The 21,771-nt window shown below is 39.0% G+C and overlaps 1 protein-coding gene across 3 annotated transcripts in view; it reads right to left on the reverse strand.

Annotated features, from left to right (window-relative positions):
• Nucleotides 1-21,771, reverse strand: part of LOC145684211 (solute carrier family 35 member F3) — a 279,497-nt gene that overhangs the window by 135,619 nt on the left and 122,107 nt on the right. For all 3 annotated transcript variants that reach the window (XR_014131254.1, XM_081756279.1, XM_081756278.1), the window contains exon 3: nt 5,698-5,780. Coding sequence is in view for 2 of the 3 variants with exons in the window: in XM_081756279.1 (XP_081612405.1) it covers nt 5,698-5,780 (83 nt within the window). In the remaining variant the exon portion in view is untranslated. The remainder of the gene's footprint in view (nt 1-5,697; nt 5,781-21,771) is intronic.

Raw genomic sequence — 21,771 nt, forward strand, 5'->3', positions numbered from 1 at the left:
TGGTAGAGCGTTCACCTCTGGTGCTTGGGGTCCCGGGTTCGATCCCAGCCCCGCCAAGTGAACTTTGTGGTGGGCAAACACCGTGTGCGTGGGTTCCCTCTGGGTTCTCCCGTTTCCTCCCACTTTCTTCATTCCACCATTTCATTCATTACTCATCATCAACGTCTCCTTTAGCCTACCAGCCCCGCCAAGTGAACTTTGTGGTGGGCAAACACCGTGTGCGTGGGTTTCCTCTGGGTTCTCCCGTTTCCTCCCACTTTCTTCATTCCACCATTTCATTCATTACTCATCATCAACGTCTCCTTTAGCCTAATCGGCATACGTAAAACTCAAAGATTTCATTTCATTTTTCAAAAAAATCAAGATGGTGACTTTTCCCAAAATGTGGACGGCAGCTTTTGGACATGTTAGTCTCTACACTATAGTGGATAATTTGATACTAAAATCAATTATGTTACAATTAACTCCTCATTAGCTCAAAATTTTGCTCTTCGTTGACCCTATTAACGAACAGCACGAAAGGTTAGGTGACCGAATTCGCTGGAACAGGCGTTCCCGAGGATCTTGAAGCTCGTTCTTGACTATACGGTCAGTGTATGTACACTCACGTCCAAAATGATTGTCGCATATCTATAATTGTCTTCTTGTAAGAATATAATTTGATAATGATTTTGCATGGTACTTTTAATACTGATATTATGTGTATAATCGGGAAATGTATATTTGTGGTAAATTTCATAGGGAAAGAATTATAAATACGAAAATTAGAATGAGTAAAACAAAATGTTGCTAAAATGGGCAAGAAAGTTCTATTTTCGTTTTATTGTTCTTATTTACTGCTCTTTTGACATTAAATTTGCCACATACATGTTTTTGCTGATTATACACATACTAACATTATAAGAAATACCGGGAGATTTCGTTATCAAGTTATATTCCTATAACAACATATTTATAGACATGCGACAATAATTTTGGACATGAGTGTACATTAGTTTAGGATATCTGGGTTCGATTCTCGGCGGGAGACCATCGAAGCCAAATTTCAAATTCATTTTCATCAAGTTTAGAAATAACGCCACGAAGGGATAAACTAAGTGGTAATTTAACTACAATATTCTCTTTGCGTTTCTCCTAAGCCGTCAGATGGAAATGAACGATATTCTATATGTGACTGCTCCTTCGTGGCCATTAAGCCAGATGAAATATTATACAAAGCGTAGTTGTATTCATAAAGAGAAAGACGAACTGAAAACGCGTTTATGTTTCATCTCAAGAGTGCTGTAAAACGATCTCTTTCCTTGTTCTCGTTGCCCATTTTCCTCAAATAACAACAAGGAAAGAACTAAACAAATTCAAAGGATTGGGTAGGGAATAAAATTTGGTTATCTAATTTACCGTTCTCAGTGTTAAACAACTGCACGTTTCCCTCTACTACCTGACTAGTAAAACATCTTTCACTCTTAGGGCAAATCCCAAGCCACTCAGACCACGTGAACTGTATCACATTTCTTTTTTTAAAAAATAATGTTTTACTTTAGTTGCAATTTCCTGTGTAAAAGTGTCACCACTTACGTACCATTTCACGGATCTTGGTACACGAAGGTTACATCGTAGTATGTTCAATCTCCTATTCCTAATCTGTTATCCAATCGATTTTCTTATGAAGTTTTCGGTTAATAATATAATGAATAGCTGAAATGCACGTTTTTTACACGGGAGAATAGATTTACGGGAAATATTTGACTCTCCTTACTTGCCTTTAGGATACGTACAAGGTTTTTTCGTAAAGAAATGAGACTGGCCACCGCGCGGCATTCCAGTCGCTTAGCAGCTCGCTCCGGCGGGCAGATTTGTGGGGAGTCTAAGCTAAACAACGAATCGGGCAGCATTCGCTTCCGAGCTCTGAAGTAGTAGGGATCACGTGTGGCGCAAAAGCTGTTTTTGAGCTTTTGTCATGGCAGAAAGAATTTATACCTCCGGGACGAATCTTCAACGCCTTTTTAGGCTTCTCTTGAGCTTTGGGAACAGAAAGAAGTCTGGTGGGCTCACATCATGACTGTACGATGGTTGCGTCAAGGTTGCAACACCTATCCGGGCCAGGTAGGCGGTCACAAGGACGGCAGTGTTGGTTGGAGTGTTATCGTGGAGGAGCTTCCAGCGATCGGCAGTCTCCGGCCGTTTCCGTTTGACGGCTTGTGCAGGCGCACAAGAACTTCTTTGTAGAAAACGGAGTTGACGGTTGGTCTCGGAGGAACAAACTCTTTCTGCCGTGACAAAAACTCAAAAAACAGCTTTTGCACTACGCGTGATCCTCACTGCGTCAGAGTTCGGACACGACTGTCGCCCGGTGTGTTGCTTACAAGGGAACCTTCCGGAAATGATAGTTGCAGTGAAAGATGTGACCTATGCCAATTAAAAGAGCTGTAACAGAGATGAGCATTCCCAAAAAATTAGCTGCCCATAGCAATAGGTTCAAGAAATATAAGGGGTGGAAGTTCGGGAAACAGCATGGTTAGACAAGGGGGGAGTGCAAATTCCGCAAAAAAAAAAAAAAAAAAAAAAAAAAAAGAGCACGGCAAAATACAATGCTGACAAGTGATGTATAGAAACAGACTTGCCACAATAGAGAACAAATGAAGGACACCAGTGGGGTTAACAGTGTTGCGAACTGCAATGAAAAGTACATGTTTTGTAAAGAGCACTATATGAAGTGAGTGCAATATTCAGTGTCAACCTGTCATGTAGAACATAAGATATGACGTGTGTAATCAGTGGTACAATCTAACAAAAGAAAATAGAAAGAACAGAAGTATGAAAAATACGGAAAAGACGGAGTTAGCCATAATGCGCCACATTTGATCACGAGCTGTGCATATTAGAATGAACAAAACAAGAAAGCACCAACTATGCAGGAAACTGACGTACCTAGAGTAAAAAAGAAAATCGAGTTACAAAGTTGGCAACACTAATCATGAAAATCCAGACAAGTCTAATATAGTTAGGCCACTTGCTTCACAAACAGAAAATTCCGGCAACAGGCATTAGCCTTCGCATCATTTGTGCATGCTCGTCAACATTGTACGTGCAATTGTTCGATGAGACAATGGTCCAAACAGAAGATACATTTGCAGTGAGCACAGCGGAATACTGCCAATCCGTCACACATGGTACAATGATCGCTGTGAATGTCTCGAAACAGTATTCTATAGGTGTCGGAACCTTTGGTGGTCTTTCTATCACATATTCACACCTGTAAAAAGCAAACATAATCAAAGGCTTGAATAAACATGCCGTAAACCGGTAATGGGTTAAGGCTTGAAGTTTCAGAAAATTCTCGCGGGACCAAATGTTAAAGTGAGTATCTGATAACACAAGCTCTGTAACGTAGTGCACGAAGTTCTTGTATGGTCTAAAAAAATAAACATCAAGTGGTTGTATCAGACCCGTGCAACCAGGAGGGATCAGCTCAACTTTGAAATTCACTCCGGATGGTACATGCTCGTAGATAGCAAATGTTTCCTATAGGTGTTGTTGCACATTCCATGATCTATCGAAACAGGTACCACTCGGTCCTTGTTGCCATTTGAAAGTTTGAAGTTGGCTCCTGGGGCCCTATGATGGGCATCCTGGGGGCACTTGCTTCTCACAGATTTTATCGCCCCCTGACATTGGTACATTTTTTGTTCGTTTCGCAAATCTTTCAGGCCACAAAGTTTGGTGGGACACCCTGTATATTTTTCGTACTTCTGTTCTTTCTATTTTCTTTTGTTAGATTGTACCACTGATTATAGACGTCATATCTTATGTTCTACATGACAGGTTGACACTGAATATTGCACTCACTTCATATAGTGTTCTTTGCAAAACATGTACTTTTCATTGCAGTTGGCAACACTGTTAACCCCACTGGTGTCCTTCATTTGTTCTCTATTGTGGCAAGTCTCTTTCTATACATCACTTGTCAGCATTGTATTTTGCCGTGCTCTTTTTTTTTTTTTTTTTTTTTTTTTTTTTTTTTTGCGGAATTTGCACTCCCCCTTGTCCAACCATGCTGTTTCCCGAACTTCCACCCCTTATATTTCTTGAACCTATTGCTATGGGCAGCTAATTTTTTGGGAATGCTCATCTCTGTTACAGCTCTTTTAATTGGCATAGGTCACATCTTTCACTGCAACTATCATTTTCGGAAGGTTCCCTTGTTAGCTTAGAACCCTCACCACAAATTCCTCCGCCGGGGAGTGCACTGCTGGCGACTGGAATATTCCTCTGCTGGTGTTTGAAAAAAATAGTCCTTGTATAATGAAAAGTATTCATGACTCATGTTAAACCAAAGCTCTTAATTCATGTCAATTGTCAACAAATCATTTCACAACTACACCCAAAACACCTACTAGTGTCCAGGAAAATGTTGTGCAACTAAGTTATCTATGGACAGGCCTTATGATTAAACATATCCTCAATAATGATATTTCAAGTCCCTGTTCCCTGACTCCTCCCGTGACTTAAGATGGAGATAACTAATCAGAGGTTGCAGTGTAAGATTGCCAACAGTACAGTATTTTTCTGTTATTGCATTACTGTTTCGCTCTTAAAAAATAGTGTGTTATATGTACAGATACTTATTTATGGAACATCTGAAGTTGGAAAGACGTCAGGTGTCTGTCCGGATTTGTTACGGTGAAGTGGAACTACACCGACTAGCTATTGGTGGTAGTTTGTTGGGGACAAATTATGTACTACTTGAGGATCGGTAGAACGACAATGTACAGTGTACTGAATAGACGGTGATAGTGTAAAATGGACGACTTCTGATTTCCAAAGAGAACAAATTGTTGGTGCTTGATCATGTGGTGCAAGCATGACGAAAGTGGCAAGTGTGTTGGGTGTCACGAGTCAAAATTCCCAAAAATCTCACAGCAAAACCATATCGGCGAAGAGGAATAGTTCTCGGAAGAAAACTCTCACTGATAGGTTACATCGTGCATTAAAGCGAATTGTCACTGAGAATCATCACGCGACTGCGGTGGAAGTAGCGGAGGAACTCAAGCAGCATCTTCTACGAATTGTGCCAACAATCAACATTAGTCGTGAGTTATGTGACATTGACTTATGGAGTCGTGTTGCATGGGCGAAACCGCTAATAAGAAACCATAACGCTTTAGCACGACGTAAATGGCAGCGCAAACATACAACACAAACCGCTGATGGCTGTGATATGGTAGAATGAGTCTTCGCTCTCCTTATTTGAAGCCACGGTTTGCGTTTATATATGGCTGTGATGCTAAAGGCAGCAATATACTGAATTTCAGTGGATTCTGTTCTGATGCTTACTGATCGTGTCACTGCGCGTAATTATATCGCCATTCTAGGGAACCACTGCATCGTATGGTTCAGAAGTTGTTTCTGAGCAATGACGCTATATTCCAGATGATAATGTGCCCAATCACACAGTCGGAACTGTTCCGGCGTGGTCGAGATGAAGTTGAATACCTTCCATGGCCTATGTGGGATACTATTCTTGGCCTCTGTGACTCATTCCACGTAGCATCAGAGTTGTTCTGAGGGCTAAAGTTGGCTCAACGCCAAATTAATCTGATAGCTGAACTTTTTTAAAAAGAATTTTCCATTTATTGATCAATAACTATGTTACAAACGCTGAATTTTAAAACGATAAGAAAAGCACAATTCACTCACCTTTCTCGCAGACTTGGAGCAACATGATTTTCGAAATTTTCTAAATCTCTGAAGAACTCCAGAATTGGCCGAATCCGGGGCACCTGTAAAAAGTAGAAATAAATAAAAGGTTAATTAATCGTGAAGAATTGAGAGAAGAAGGGAAATTAACTGTTTGCAAAAGTTGTACTTATAAATTACAGATGTTACTATCAATTTATACCGTATCCCTATCCCAACATTTCAACACGCATCTGTGTTCCTAACATCTTGATCCGTGTCCGCAGATAATAATAAAATAATACTGTATACAGCTTATTTGTTCAGTTACACTTGAGTTATCAAAAGTAGTTCCTACCATAATTGCTATAAATACACATTTTGTAGTTTTGTAATCCATCCAGACACAAATGATCAAATTAATGGAAAAAAAATATGTAGTTACGTAAGTTCCTCTTAAATACTGATTTCTGACCAAATATATATATATATATTTTCGCATATGAAAAGGATGGTTTAATATTATTTGACTTATATTACAATACATCCGTCTGGTGGACCAGTTGGGAAAGCAGACGTAGCCAATAGCGTGTGTCATCCCCTTTTATTTTTTATTTTTAGTCTTATTTTACTGGCGAAGTTAAGGCTAATCATGCCTTGTCTCCCACTTGGCCATGCAATGATCATGATTTGTAATACAATAATAATAATAAAATATGTATAAAATATATAAAACACTCCCAATCACACACATGCATCACATCACCTGCACACATGGATTATAACAAATAACCACATAATATAGTCACATTCATTTAGTGAACAAAAATAACAAATAAAAGGTAGGAACAATAAAAATCAGCATTTTTTCAGATGTTAGTAAACCTTGATAGACTTATGGAGGATCTGCTCAACCGACTTCTTAAATAGATTGATTGTCTGAGATTGCCTTGTGTTGGATGCGAGGTCATTCCATGCACGGATCGTGGATGCAAAGAACGCAATTGCCCGCCCTCTGACGTCATCGCTACTATAGTCTTAAAAATGTCTTACAAAACGGTAGTTCATCATGTCTAAATATTACGAATTCGAAGAATTATAAACTTGTTACTTTTCTAGAAGGGCATAATTGTTCTTTCCTATGGCGTGAGATCTGCAGTAATCGCCCTACTTCCTCCACTCACGGATGACCCAGTCCGGTGCGACTTTATAAATACGTTGTCCGTGTTGTTCTGACACACCCTGTATACGCTCTATATTATTTTTACGATGAATGGTTTAAACTTACGTTACCACTCAGCTTAACAAGTATCTTGCTTTGAAATGAAATGAAACTTCTAAATTTACGTTCCACTCTAAATCATCATCAACGTTATTCTGCCATTATTGACAGACCATTTGCTGCAACTGAGAAGCGTCCATGCTCCACGGCCTTCCGCTAACCTCTTCATCTTCACGCACGACTTTTCTGTTTTGAAATCGTCCCTCAATTGTAGCCTCCTTCGTCCCCTCCCTCTCTTTCCTGCCACCATACCCACTATAAAGGAGACGGTTAATTAATGAAGGTGAATAATTATGAAACAGTTGGTGGAATGAAAATGTGAGAGAATGCGGGAGAACGTTGAGTAAGTCTGCTGACAGGATTTTGTACATCACGAATTCGTGTGACCAGGGATCGAACCAGGGAACACTCTACCACTGATCAACTGTGCCCTTATGTGTCTTATTTTGTCTGCTTTGCTTTTTATCTTAGTGTATGGCTATCCAAGGATGCGTTCCCAACGCGTTACCCCCGGCAAGCGAACGCGACCTACGTGGCTACTCGGTAATATTACTTTCACCAGAGTTACAAGTCATACTGTGAACCAATCAAGGTTTCCAGGTCTTTTTTCTATGTAGCCCTATTGTATTATATAGATTTTTCTGTGATAAGCTAATTTTTCGGAATTTCCTTGTACTTTTTGTGAATTTTCTTTCGTTATACACGCACATACTTTATAGTAGCAGAATCCCAACACTCTGCACAAATTATCTTCCAAGTAGCTGTTCCTTGCTAACGTTTCCTTGCCTGACAACACGTCTTTTGTTTTTTACTTCCTTTAGATAGCTTTTACTGATTCCAAAACAGCAGGCGGTGTATTGTTTCGAATCGCATCAAATACGCTCGAGCCAACGTATTCTGCGCGTTTCTATTGGTTTCGCGTTTGCAGGGTATTTTGATGACCCATTCACATTTAAATACATGATCAGCGTATTCCAAGCGTACGCATTAGCCGTAAAAAACGCGTTGCGAACGCATTGACTAGCTGTGCACTTAAACTGAAAGATTTCACTTATTTTTTCTCTCTACTCTTAAATTTATCAAACGCCCTCATTGATCCCATTCTTGTGCAAGCAATTAATTTCGAGTCCGTTCTTTATTGACCAAAAAAATATTCTATTTCTGTCTACAAAGAAGGCCCTTGAACTATTCCACACTCCATCTCCCGCGTCGGGTATAGGCTAAAGGGGGAGAAGTAAGTTATCACCCCTTTCTCTTCTCCGCCTACTTCTATTTCTTGTTTTGCTCGCTCCACGACCAACAAAGCGCTCTCTCGTCTTCTTATCTGGTCTCATGCTATTCATTATTCGCGCCCGTCAAAAGTGACTCACGCAACGATCATAACAAAGCACGTGATTAATCACTAACCATGCCTTACCTATTCTTTCGTCTTTCATTCTATTTTTTTTCTGTTCATAATGAACAATGCAATAACATTCAAGGCAATTTGTATTATTAGTGCATAGCGTGTGAAACTTTCACATTTGTTCATTATATAAAGTACAATTCAGATTTCGAATTCACGAAAAATTACGACCTGAAAGAGATAGTCGTTGTTACAAGAACACAGTGCTTCACGCCAAATGTAGATTTAAAAGGAAGATTGGGTGAAATGATATATCTCTTCTAACATTAAAACGGGATAATACTGTGAAGTGTAGTTGAGTAGTTAACCTTCTCATTGGCACGAAGCGCTTTCCAAACCTACTGAGCACTGAGCAGTCAAACCTTTTATAAATATACTACATTGACTTGACACCTAGTCTTCCTTGTCCGGCGCTGCAATCGGCTGAAGAATTCCACTCTCTTTCGCTAAGGCTCTCTCCCTTAGCAGCTGCTGATCCCTTATTGGCTCAACGAGTGGGTGTGTCGGGGTGTGAGCTTTAGTTCGCATTTTTGCCACGGCTCAAGACATATTGGCAGCATAATAGTACATACAATAAACATACGAGGGCTGTTCAGAAAGTACCAGTCGTGTTGGCCTATCGCGGCAGTGGGCGGGACTGGAGTCGCCATCTTGGTGTCAGAACGTTGTCACACTCAGTACGCATCCAGCTGTAGTAGCGTGAGGACTGTGACACTCTTACTGTGCTATCTGCGACGTGTTACAATGTGCGCTGCAATAAACAATCTCACCTCTTGTGAATTATGTTTTGCGATTAGATTTTTGTTGGCAAAAAAAAAAAAAAAAGCCAATTGAAATCCATTGCCAACTGTGAGTATGGACATGAAATAATAAGTGAAGGTCGAACGATTTTTTCACGACAACGCACGCCCACACACGGCCAAGCGCACCTGAGAGCTCTTGGATGGTTTTGGATGGGAGGTGTTCGATCACACACCATAGAGCCCGAATTTGGCGTCGAGCGACTACTACTTCTTCCCAGCGATGAAGACATGGCTCGCTACACAACGCTTTGATACTGACGCCGGACTGCTTGCCTCTGTAAGCCAGTGGTTGAAATCGCAGGCAGCAGATTTCTACCGCAACAGTATTGAAAAAAATTGTGCCGCGGTATTATGAGTGGCTAAATTTGCATGGCGATTATGTGGAAAAATAGCTTAAGGATCTATTATATAATATCAATATATATATATATATATATATATATATATATATATATATATATATATATATATATATATATATATATATATATATATATAAGTATCCGGACACCTGGCTGAAAATGACTTACAAGTTCGTGGCGCCCTCCATCAGTACTGCTGAAATTCAATATGGTGTTGGTCCATCCTTAGCCTTGATGACAGCTTCCACTCTCGCAGGCATACTTTCAATCAGGTGCTGGAAGATTTCTCGGGGAACAGCAGCCCATTCTTCACGGAGTGTTGAACTGAGGAGAGGTATCGATGTAGGTCGGTGAGGCCTGGCACGAAGTTGGCGTTCTAAAACATCCCAAAGATGTCCTATAGGATTCAAGTCAGGACTCTGTGCAGGCCAGTCCATTACAAGGATGTTATGGTCGTGTAACCACTCCGCCACAGGCCATGCAGTATGAACAGGTGCTCGATCGTGTTGAAAGATGCAATTGTCATCCCCCAATTGCTCTTCAACAGTGAACAATGCAGGCCTGCGCTGTGAGAGTGCCGCACAAAATAACAAGGGGTGCAAGCCTCCTCCAAGAAAAAACACGACCACACCACAACACCACCACCTCCGAATTTTACTGTTGGCACTACACATGCTGACAGATGATGTTCACCGGGCATTCACCATACCGACACCCTGCCATCGGATCGCCACACTGTATACCGTGATTCGTCACTCCACACAACGTTTTTCCACTGTTCAATCGTCCAATGTTGACGCCCCTTACACCAAGCGAGGCGTCGTTTGACATTTACCTGCGTAATGTGTGGCTTATGAGCAGCCGCTCGACCATGAAATCCATGTTTTCTCACCTCACGCCTAACTGGCATAGTACTTGGAGTGGATCCTGATGCAGTTTGGAATTCCTGTGTGATGGTCTGGATAGATGTCTGCCTATTACACTTTACGACCCTCTTCAACTATCGGCGGGCTCTGTCAGTTAACAGACGAGGTCGGCCTGTACGTTTTTGTGCTGTATGTGTCCCTTCACGTTTCCACTTCACTATCACATCAGACACAGTGGGCCTAGGGATGTTTAGGAGTGTGGAAATTTCGCGTACAGCCTTCTGACACAAGTGACACTCAATCACCTGACCACGTTCGAAGTCCGTGAGTTCCGCGGAACGCCCCATTCTGCTTTCTCACGTTATCTAATGACTACTGAGGTTGCTGATAATGAGTACCTGGCAGTAGGTGGCAGCACAATGCACCTAATATGAAAAACGTATGTTTCGGGGATGTCCGGATACTTTCGATCACATAGTGTATATATACGAGGTGCTATCCAGAATTTTCGGGACTGGTGCTGCTATCTGAAAAATAGTAGTAGTAGTAGAGTTTTGCACCGATAGGTGGCAAGACTAGCATATCTGATGAGTGAGAGTGCACAGTTCCATGCAGCTGGGTTGATGTGTTGAGTTTCCACAGTGCTTTTCATGGTACTCTGTGTGTGGCGATTTTACGATGGATCCGAGAATAGAACAGCGCGTCTGTATCAAATTCTGTGCGAATGTCGGGAAAAGTGCTACGGAGACCTTTGCAATGATTCAGCAAGTGTTTGGAGAACACAGCATGAGCCGTACGCGTTGCTTGGGTGGCCTGCTTGGTTCAGGGCCGGCCGTACAGACATCAAAGACGATGCCCACACTGGAAGGGCCGTTAGCCGCACAACGCCGAACATTGTTGCCAAACTTCAACGATTGGTTCGTGAGGATCGACGTCGAACCATTCACGACCTTGCTGATGAAGTGGGAATTGATCACGGGACATGCCAACGAATTTTGACTGTTGAATTGGGCATGCATCGTGTCGCACCTCCTAGCTCACCAGGAACTTTTTGGCAAAAAAAAAAAAAAACATGGCAGTTGTACCCCACCCACCGTACTCGCCGGATTTGGCACCGTGTGACTTCGCGCTATTCCCAAAACTGAAAAACAGGTTGAAAGTTTATAGTTTATATCGTTTACCAAACATTTTAAGGTCAACAAATCTAGGAGACTTAGATAGGCAGATCATGTAGCCAGAATGGAAGAAAGTATAAACGCTTTTAAAGTTTTAACTGGAGACCTAGGCGCAGATGGGAGGACAATATTAAGATCGATCTGACAGAAATAGGAATACAAAGTAGAAACTGGGTCCAGTTGGCTAAGGACAGAAATCAATAGAGAGCTTTTGTGAACGCTGCATTGAACCTCTGGGTTTCATAGGCTATAGAGTTAGTTAGTTAGTCATACTTAATCATATTCATCCATTCCATTGCACTCCAAGACAGAAATAATTGAAGTGAAGCGTGATTCACTTCATGATAGAGTTGCCACATCCAAACTTGCGATTATGCCAAACACGGATCTAAATTGTGCTTTTTTTTTTTTTTAATGTCAGATTGTCAAATAATATTTACATAGTAATCACCTCATCTTTGTTATTATAATGAAGTGTTCTAGCTATATTCATATGCAAAAGAAGCAACACAATCCTGTTGCGGGCGATAATAATAAAGCATTTCATACATAGTATAATACTGTATATACGTAGCACATTATACGTAATACCACATATACAAATAAAATATACATAGTTTCATATTGTCATAGAAACTGCACCTCATGAATCACCAGATTTAAAATATTCCAGCCCAAGGAAATTCATGTCACAAATATTACTTTAAAAAAATCTTGTTTCATCTGAAAGTTTTCGAGAAAAAGAAATTGGAACACACAAATAAATGGGATCTGACAAAACAAAATGCTTACACTTATTTCGATTGAAAGCGTGCCACTGAAACTTCTTACGTTATAATCTAAAGTCTTATTTTATGATCATCCTGTTCTAACGTGAGTGTGAACAGAAGAGAGTAAGGATCGTATCAGCAAAATTACTCAAAGATTGACTACAGTCACAAAAGAATTGACTACTTTGCACTATATCCTATAATTTCTGCTTTGTGCCATCCAGTCTTTCCCCGTAGATCTTCCAAAATGGAGAGGAGGTGCTGAATAAACTGTGAGTGGTATATTTATTCTAATATCCTTCTTAACAGAAGATAATTTCATAAAAAATAAGTTTCTTCGCGATATTCTCTACAATATGTTGAGGCATGACAGTATTAATACATGATTTACTAAACAACACATAAGAAAAACTTGAGATGGAATTTCATGTCAATACTGCCATATCATGTATAAGTTTACGTGTATAAAAAACTAGCAAGAAAAAAGAAAATAAAGAATGTGTGTCTCCAAGTTGGAAATTGGACAAAAGAAGAAAAAAACATGGATCGTTGTGGTTTTATTACGTCTAAGTATTAGTTTTTAAACTTTCTTTATAACAGTATCGATTTTAACCAAGCAACGAAGTCTCGGCGTAAGCATAAACTTTTTATTCGTTCTCTTTTCCTTATGGCTGACTGCGCTCAGAAACTATAATGGGATCAGGAGGTTGTAAAACATTCTTATCTGCGAACTGGGAATTGTATTCCGTCCATGGCACACACAATAGAGGGAAATAAAATGTTTAAGGGTACAGCATCTGACATGTGACATTGCTAGTAGCGCCAAGGACATTATTAATTTCCTCAAGTGGTATGAAACCTGATCTTTTTTCTAACTAGAAATGCACACATAACATGCACAAACTACTAAAATGTAACATGGTAGTTGAATATAGTTATTTCAGTCTACTATGGCCTGTAGAATAAAATTTAAATTACAGCTAAAATATCCTGGAAATACTATAAAGGTAACCAAGAAAGTTGTGTCGCTTTTTGTGGAAGTCTGTGTTCTATTGGCCCTCACACCGTAAGTTGAATGTGAATGAAGATAAGGCGAAGGTCAGTTGTTAGTGTGGGTATATCCAACATACTAACTGGTTGTGGCAGTTCAGTTACACCATCAACTTGTGTAAGTACAGAGTGAACACGGAACTTCCGCAGAGCGTCATCAGGGCGTGAATACTGTATGATTTCAACTGGGGTCAAACGCCGCTGCAGCGGGGCGGAAGATATGACAGGCCTTTGGTGAGGATGTCGTGACTACGCGGACAGTGCAGTGGTGGTTTAACAAGTTTAAGGACGGTGACGAAACACTCAAAGACGCAACACGTGCCAGAAGACCAACACATATACAAAATGAAGATCTTCAGGCAGCAATTGAGGCGAACAGTGGCCAGATATGTTAGAAACTGGGACTACAACTCAGTGTGAGTGGAGAAACCATTCGGCAGCACCTCAATCATCTTGGGAATTATTACAAGTTGGATCGATGGGTCCCACATGATTTGACTTCGGGCCAGAAGGCAACGCGAGCAGACACCTGTATTTCTTTGTTGTCTCGTCTAAGGAAGGAGCCATTTCTGGACAGGGTGTTGACAAATGATGAGAAGTGGATCCTGTACGAAGCTCCACGGCGCCGTCATCATTGGTTAGCGTCCTATGAACCGGTTCCAAAATGGCCGAAACCAGCACTGAACCTCAAGAAGGTCCTCCTGTGTGTTTGGTGGACTGCTCGCGGCATCGTGCATCAGGAACTGCTACCAGCTGGTCAAAGCATGAATGCAACTGTGTACTGTCAGCAGTTGAGCCGTGTTCAAGAAAAACTAAAAACTCTGGAGCCACCGGCACTTCTGAATCGCAAAGAGGTCCTCCTGTTACAGGACAACGCTAAGCCTCACGTGGCTAAGACGACCCGGGACACTATTCTACGCCTTGGATAGGAAACACTATTGCACCCGCCATACTCCCCGGACCACCACAATTCGATTATTACCTGTTCCATTCCTTGACCAGTCACCTTAGACAACGCCAGTTCAAATCCTAGTAGAGGTGCAAAATGCACTTGATACCCTCTTCGCTCCACGGCTCAACAAGTTCTACCGCGATGGAATCTATGCCCTTCCAGAACGTTGGAAGAAGGTCGTCGATGCTCATGGAAACTATTTTTGATCTTCCAGGTACGTCTTAGGTGACATATCGATGTTGTAAAGTGGTGGGTGAAAAAGCGACAGAACTTTCTTGGTTATCTTATGGAATAGGTATTTTCAAAAGGTTTGCCACAACGGATCACTGGTGTGATGGAAAAAAGTTAGGGCATTGACACTAATTATACAAGGTATTCGTGAACCTCATGGCATAAATTTAGATGATTACATAAAATGAAAGAAAAAGTTATACAGAGGTCGGAAAACACATCTTTTCATAGTTATAAACCGCCAGAACTGCGAAACATCACATGTTAAAATGCCCTGTCATGAAAATTATAGGACCTTTCTGAAACGGTTCAATGAATTACACAAAAAACTAATATTTGCTCTATCAAAATATTCATGTTTCACAGTCCTGTGGTACTCACGCAAGGAGTACTCAATTAATACTTAAAAGTATATCCCTGTATCTCAACTTCTTACGCCAGTAGGTATTGCAACTTTTTGCAGTTTTATTCCATTTAAATTATGCATTAATGCTAATAATAATATTAAATTTAATGAAATTGTAGATTCATACAGAAATTTTGGAAATATAGAGACATGTATTTCTCTTGGTTGGTCTTGGGCATGAATTTATTTTTCTGCATACAGTACTCTTACAATAACCGGATGGCAAATATCTATATAGAAGTGCGTTCAAGCACAAACTACTTAAAATTTCCTTAAAGAAAACCTTACTTCATTGTGGTGAGCCACAAGAGTTTTGTCATAATCGATGAAACCAAAAATTGAAAACAAGCAAAAAAGAAAATAAGAAAAAAATGAAAGAATAAAAACTCTAACGGGATCTGGGAAAGAGAATTAACTTCTTTAAGCCATCCCACCTAGATCTAAAATTATCAATCATCAATCACGATTAAACAAGTCGAAAAAAAATTACTATACTCCAGTTTTTTACGTACAGTTTGACTCACTTTGTTGCTATTAAGTCAATTCTGACATTGTTCGGATGCAACTTCTGGCCAACGCCTTGTTTCTTTAATATAAAAACTTGGGAAGAAGAGTTATTTCCATCATTTTTGGGATAAGAAGCTTGTCGTTGCTTCAGGCAAATTTGACATTTTTTCATTACCGTTGCTACGAGGCCTTATTTAATTTGTCTATCTCCTAGACAATATTAACTAAGTCAGTAAGTTACAGAAAATCAACATCAGTTGCAGAATTTCGCGTTACAAACTAGAACAGAGTCGCTCTAGATTGTCTCATAACCATTTATGGAAACAAATGTGTATTGTTATTAAGATACTTAGTATAAGATGCATTGTAGTAACAATTTGCCCTATTCCATGTTATCAAGTACAGGTAAATGTAAAACTAAAAGAAAATTTGTTCAGGATTTGTTAGCTATCATCATTTTCTATTTTTCTCCTTTTCTGTAATAAAGATATTAGTCATACTCAAAAATGTGGTTCAAGGGTGTGGTGTGATTTCTGATAGCGTTGATAAAGCGTGGTATAAACAGTCCGCCTTATGCAGGGTCGTTTTGACGTATGATTAACATCATACCGGTACTAAAAGGTTGACTAGCGCAGGAAACATATGTTAGTCGGACACTTTAGTATGACTCTAATCACGCGTCAGAACGACTCTGCATAAGACCCAATATCTTTTTTGAAACACTTCCGAACTGGAGTCCTCTGGCTGAGGTCCTGCGTACGAGGCCCTTTTTTTTGGTAATATATTAAATAGGATATTCTTGTCTAGGATCACCCTACAAGCCAGAAAATTCGTTTCAGTGCTCTGATGATGTCAAAATTATTTGTGTTGCACAACTTGGATACACTTACGCAGCTGATAACTAATGTTGCTAAACATATAAAAACAACTTTTCCCTGTTCTAGTGTCTGACATTATTCCTATTCTTTCTACCAAGGTAAATAGGCAATCAAAACAAATTCCTGTGCTCACTCCTCTTTATCATTGCGAAAGGGAAAAGTCAGTCGTTGTTCTTGTCAGAGAGGGACCATTTTATATGATACATCATCATCTAAAATATAAATTTCCTCTGACTAATGGCGCACTTGATGCCATTCATAAACTAAAACTGAAACTGAAATTACTTAAAATTTACACTTGGAAACGTTATACACAGAGATATACAATAAGGCTAACTCGCAGGTGTTTTTGCTCAGCCTTCATTCCCGCATGTGGTCTTAGCATATACAGGTTTATACGTCAAAGCTATCTGAACTCGAAACATGACTAAAAATTTACATTTGGCAAACGTATAACAGTTTTTAAGGTTAGACCCATCAATGGAAATTAAGAGCAAACTTACTGTAGACATGCTTGCTTACTGGGATCTGTACTGTTAAGGAAGCGCTGAATATAACATTGTTAGCACTAAAAGGGCTACTCTGCTGCGAAGGATCCTTGATTTGATCCTATGCCATGAGATTTTGTGGGTTTTCTCGGAGTTCTTCCGTTTCCTTCCACAATCTCATTCCAACAAAATTTCATAATCATTCACTTTCATTAATCACCCGTCTTCTTAGCTTATAAGGCATAATCGTGGAATGTAAAACTATATGGAAACCTTATGTTTACTACGAAAATCTGTACGGAGCATGTATTATCCATATGCTAGATACGTACTTTCCTTTTCCGCTTAGATGTTACACCAGTCCGCTGCAGGATGTCTCACATCTAACAGTCTTCCGTATATTCCGTATATTACATGTTATATACGTCCATCTGTATGTAAGATCCTGACCGCCTGTATACAGTCCTTTCTTTTTTACGGAAAGTAATTTATTCGGAACATTTATACGGAAAGCACGTATAAAACATACGTTTCAGTTGTACGTTCGCTTCAGAATGTTACCTATAGTTGTACGTAAAGTCCAAAAACTACAGGATTTACGTATGTAACCTACGTTTTCACGTGCGCTACATACGTTTTTTCTCAGTGTAAGTCTTTCATTTCTTTTCAAAAGGAGAAAACCATGCCTAGCTCTATTACAATAAGGCTACAGTTATCCTGCTAATCGGCAAAATGTCGATCTAATTGGAAAAATCAGAAGGTGGCAAAATAATTTCCTGTAATTATTTCCACGCTATGCACATATTGAGGAAGGAATTTGATGAGCTTCTGCTTGAAAACTAAGTATGACAAGAGCAAAATATTTCTGTTATTGAGAAGTTACTATGACAAAGATATTCAGTCTGAGCTGACAAAGATACATATATATACATATATATATATATATATATATATATATATATATATATATATATATATATATATATATATATATATATATATATATATATAACAGATAATACTCATTTCTATTTATATTTTTTAGTGATTTATACTTCAGAAAGTGTTACAATAGCAGTTTAATTCGTACACGATGTTTAGAAAAGAAAACTGTAATAATTAATATTATCTTGCATTAGAAAGTGTGTCTATATAATTCACTCATAATCGACTTTGTTACTTTTGAGGTAGGCCAGTTTTTGTGGGAGGAAAAGGTAGAATGCCTTCTTTCTTTGGGGACAAAATCTTTCTTTCAGTTTAACGTCTCACGATTATGCCCTTTAGGCTAAGGGAGACGGATGATTAAGGCAAGTGAATGATGTCGGCGGAATAATTGGTGGAATGAAAATGCCGGAGGAAACGGGAGTGCCCCGAGAAAACCCACGGACACGATGTTGTCCACCACAAACTTATTTGAGGAGGGATCGAACCAGTGACCCCACACATATGAGGTACGTACTCTACCAATAAGCCACCATGCTCCCCTTTCTTGGGGACAAAACTATGGTATTCAGGATTGGATTAACAATATATGATGAAAAGTCAAATATATTTTCGTTTTTTTTCTTCCTTTTTTCGTTACATCAAGAATCTATTTTCGCACGAAATGCTAAGCCTAAGATACACTTTCACATTTGCAGATGTAATTTTGTATTCTTTTTTTTTTTTTTTTTAAGTAACAGTGAGCTAGTCACATTAAAACCGTTACAATTAAAAATATGAAAAGAAATTTTTAAAAAATCTATTACCAAATACACTAAAGAAGATGTTTTATTTTATTTTATTTATAGTTTGGGTGGGGTCAAATGAAGAAATGGAACTAAAAACTTAAATCATAAAGTTAAGGGCTAAAAAATGTAACTTAAACATTAATCGCGTCTAATTGCTTTAGTCTTAATCTTATTTCTTCATTTTATCATACAAAAAGAGATCCTTTTCGTGCATTTTATAAAAGCGGTATTTTAAAAACATTTTAAAGGATTATTATTTTTACTTTTTTACTCTTTATTCAATATCTTGTAAACAACTGTTAACTACGAACTTCTTTAGAAAGCTTCATATCCTGTGAGTTATACGTCCCAACAAACCTTTGCTGTATAGCGGGTTAGTATGTCTCTCGGGCGTTTGTGTTATTTAGAACTAAAAGCGTGAGACAAATTTGATAGCGTTTGAAGGCGGCGCTCCGAGTTCCGTTTCAATACTGTTAGCAAATCAGAAGAATGAGGTGTTGCCATCACTTTGTATACATGTACGTCAGTCTGTCTGCTATCTGTTCATCTATTGACACTGTGATGTGTTTGTATAACCACATAGCAACGTCGTGTCACAGCCTTCGTTTGATTGGCTTAGACCACACGCCATCAAGTTTGTCCCACCTCTTAGTATGTGCGTCATGGCTAGAAGTAAGTGCGTCACTGTTAGGAGAAACCGAACACCAATAGATACGATCTCCTAGTTACTTAGAAGACGAATGTTATCCTTTCTTTTGATATCTGCAAGTCTTGTTTTTCAGACTTACGAAAACTAATCCCTGAGAAGGAGAGTTCGTGAAACATATTTTTTTCTGCCCGATACCGTAAAAGTCTAAATTTAGCTCCCGTCCGCAACCTGTTTTCTATCGACATTTAATTTCCTCATAAGGACTTAGCATTGAAAATAATGTTGAACACTAAAGCACTGATAAAAATCAACACATTCTTCATTTTTACTACCGAGAATTGAACCTAGGTAAACCGCAACGAGCTGAGTTTCCTTTTTACGGTACCATAAAACAAGTAAAATCACATGCGTGTATATAGGTTGTACTGAAATGTTAATAATGTTCCAAAACGCAATCCAAAGTGTATTCGAGGCAATACCGGAAGAGGCAGAAATAAGTCATTTCCCCCGGAATTCTGATTTTAATAACGTTATTTCTGGACGTTGTGCATCAGCGAAAACTCCATATCAGTATCTAATATAGGAACCGAGATCAATACATCTTTTTCATCTGATTCGTGCTGGATTTTAACAAATGAATTTTACGCAAACGCTGTGAATAAACTCAACTTTTAATACTCATTAATTCAATTAAATGCAGTCTTTGTTAAGTCCTGACTTAATTGTTTACATTTTTGTTGTTCGAATGTTTTCCGCTTCGGGTTGGGATTTGCGTCCTCAATACAAACGTCCAATCGAATTTGAAAATATGAAATTGGGTACCCAAGTTTTACACGCTTTTTTCGTTTAATCTCAATCAAGTTACGTTAATAAATATGGCTAATTTGTTTATATTTTATAAATAAAAAATTCATTAAACACAATATACCATGTTGTGCATAACACCACGCAAACATTTTTTTTAAAATTAAACAAATATTTGAAGTCATATTATGACATGTTTCAAATCTAAAGTTTGTAGATTCGCCATACAAACCTGATGAAACTTGGTTTACATACAGAAACTTCCTTCCGAGATGTAACTTTTGGGAACTATATAGACTCCACTGGTGAAAATCAGTTACAGATGTGGTTTTTGAGACGACTTTTCTAATTATAAAAATATCATTTAATGGTTATTACCATCATAACATCTTTTCATCACCATATAGGGTCTAATAGTGTATCCAAACTGATAAGATACCTTTACCTCACGTTGTATACAGTAAATGTATTCAAAACTTGAGGTCGCTTGGGGGAACCATTTAATAATATTCAATTAAGCTATTTTTTTTCTCATGGGTTACTTTGGTCTGATATGGAACCGTTTTAGAGAAGTGAGACTCAAACAAAGCTCGGAAGTCGAAAAACAAGCTCAACCCTAATATATAATACGGCACAAGTAATTTCTCAAAGGGGACTTTCTTATGTGAACAGACTGACATGCGGAAAATGGATGTAGAAAGGAACTCCTTGTGCCGCGTCCCTACTGCCTTGCTTCTGACACCATTATGTTATTCAGACATTACTTTCTCTAAACTGTGTAGACCCGCTTGCTGTTACACCTTTCCTTTGTCCGCAATGAGGTGTCACACGTCGTTTTGCCGCCATTTGCGACAGCTTGTAACTCGGAAATGACGTCGAATTTAAGAAAATGAAACAAACTTTTTGCTTATTTTCGTGTGAGGAATTACCTCCCAAGCGTTGTAAACGACCTTTAGTTACACCCTGCATATATATACCGTGTTTTACGGACTATAAGACGCACCTTAATTTTTTAGAAAATATCGTAACATTTTTACTATTTTTATTATTCGATTGCACGTTTGGTGGGAAACGATGTTTCGTCGTAAGTGGGTTGGCGCTGCTATCGGTTTTCGAACGTGACGTCATTAGTTGTCGACCCCAGATCGACTGGTTAATTTCGTCGTCGCATATTAGAAGCGCTATGGTTCAACTTGTTTCCAGTTTTTCGCAGAGTTTACGGTCTGTATATTCTAGTCTGTGGTTCTGGGTTTGTGAATCCCTGCAACTCATGTTCGTCGCATCGGTGCACTGCTGCTGCCTGTTGAATCCAATGTTGCCAGGTAAAGATAGGTTTCCCACGGCATCGAATATATGGACACTTTTAAAACTGGTGGGAATTTTAAATCAGACACTGGACATTTTTATATTAAATTTCGAATATAATGCGCATCTGAATTTTGGAAGCAATTTTTCGAAGAAAAATATACGACTTATAGTCCGTAAAATATGGTATGATAGTCGCCAGTATCTCTCACCTACAAATTATGAGAGCCCTCCTGTCACCTCCCCCCCCCCCTCCACGGGCTTTGGTTTGACAAAGAAAGATCAGGGCATAAAACTTCAAAACCAGACAATTAGATTCAAGATAATCAATTTTGAATAGGGCAATTCATATAAATGTTATAAAAAAATCTTACCTCAAACCCATGGCTATTCATAAGCGTTCGCCACGCGTTTTTATTATTCATGCGTACG

This window comes from Thermobia domestica, chromosome 4 (assembly GCF_964235325.1).
Source record: "Thermobia domestica chromosome 4, izTheDome1.hap1.1, whole genome shotgun sequence".
NCBI lineage: Eukaryota > Metazoa > Arthropoda > Insecta > Zygentoma > Lepismatidae > Thermobia > Thermobia domestica.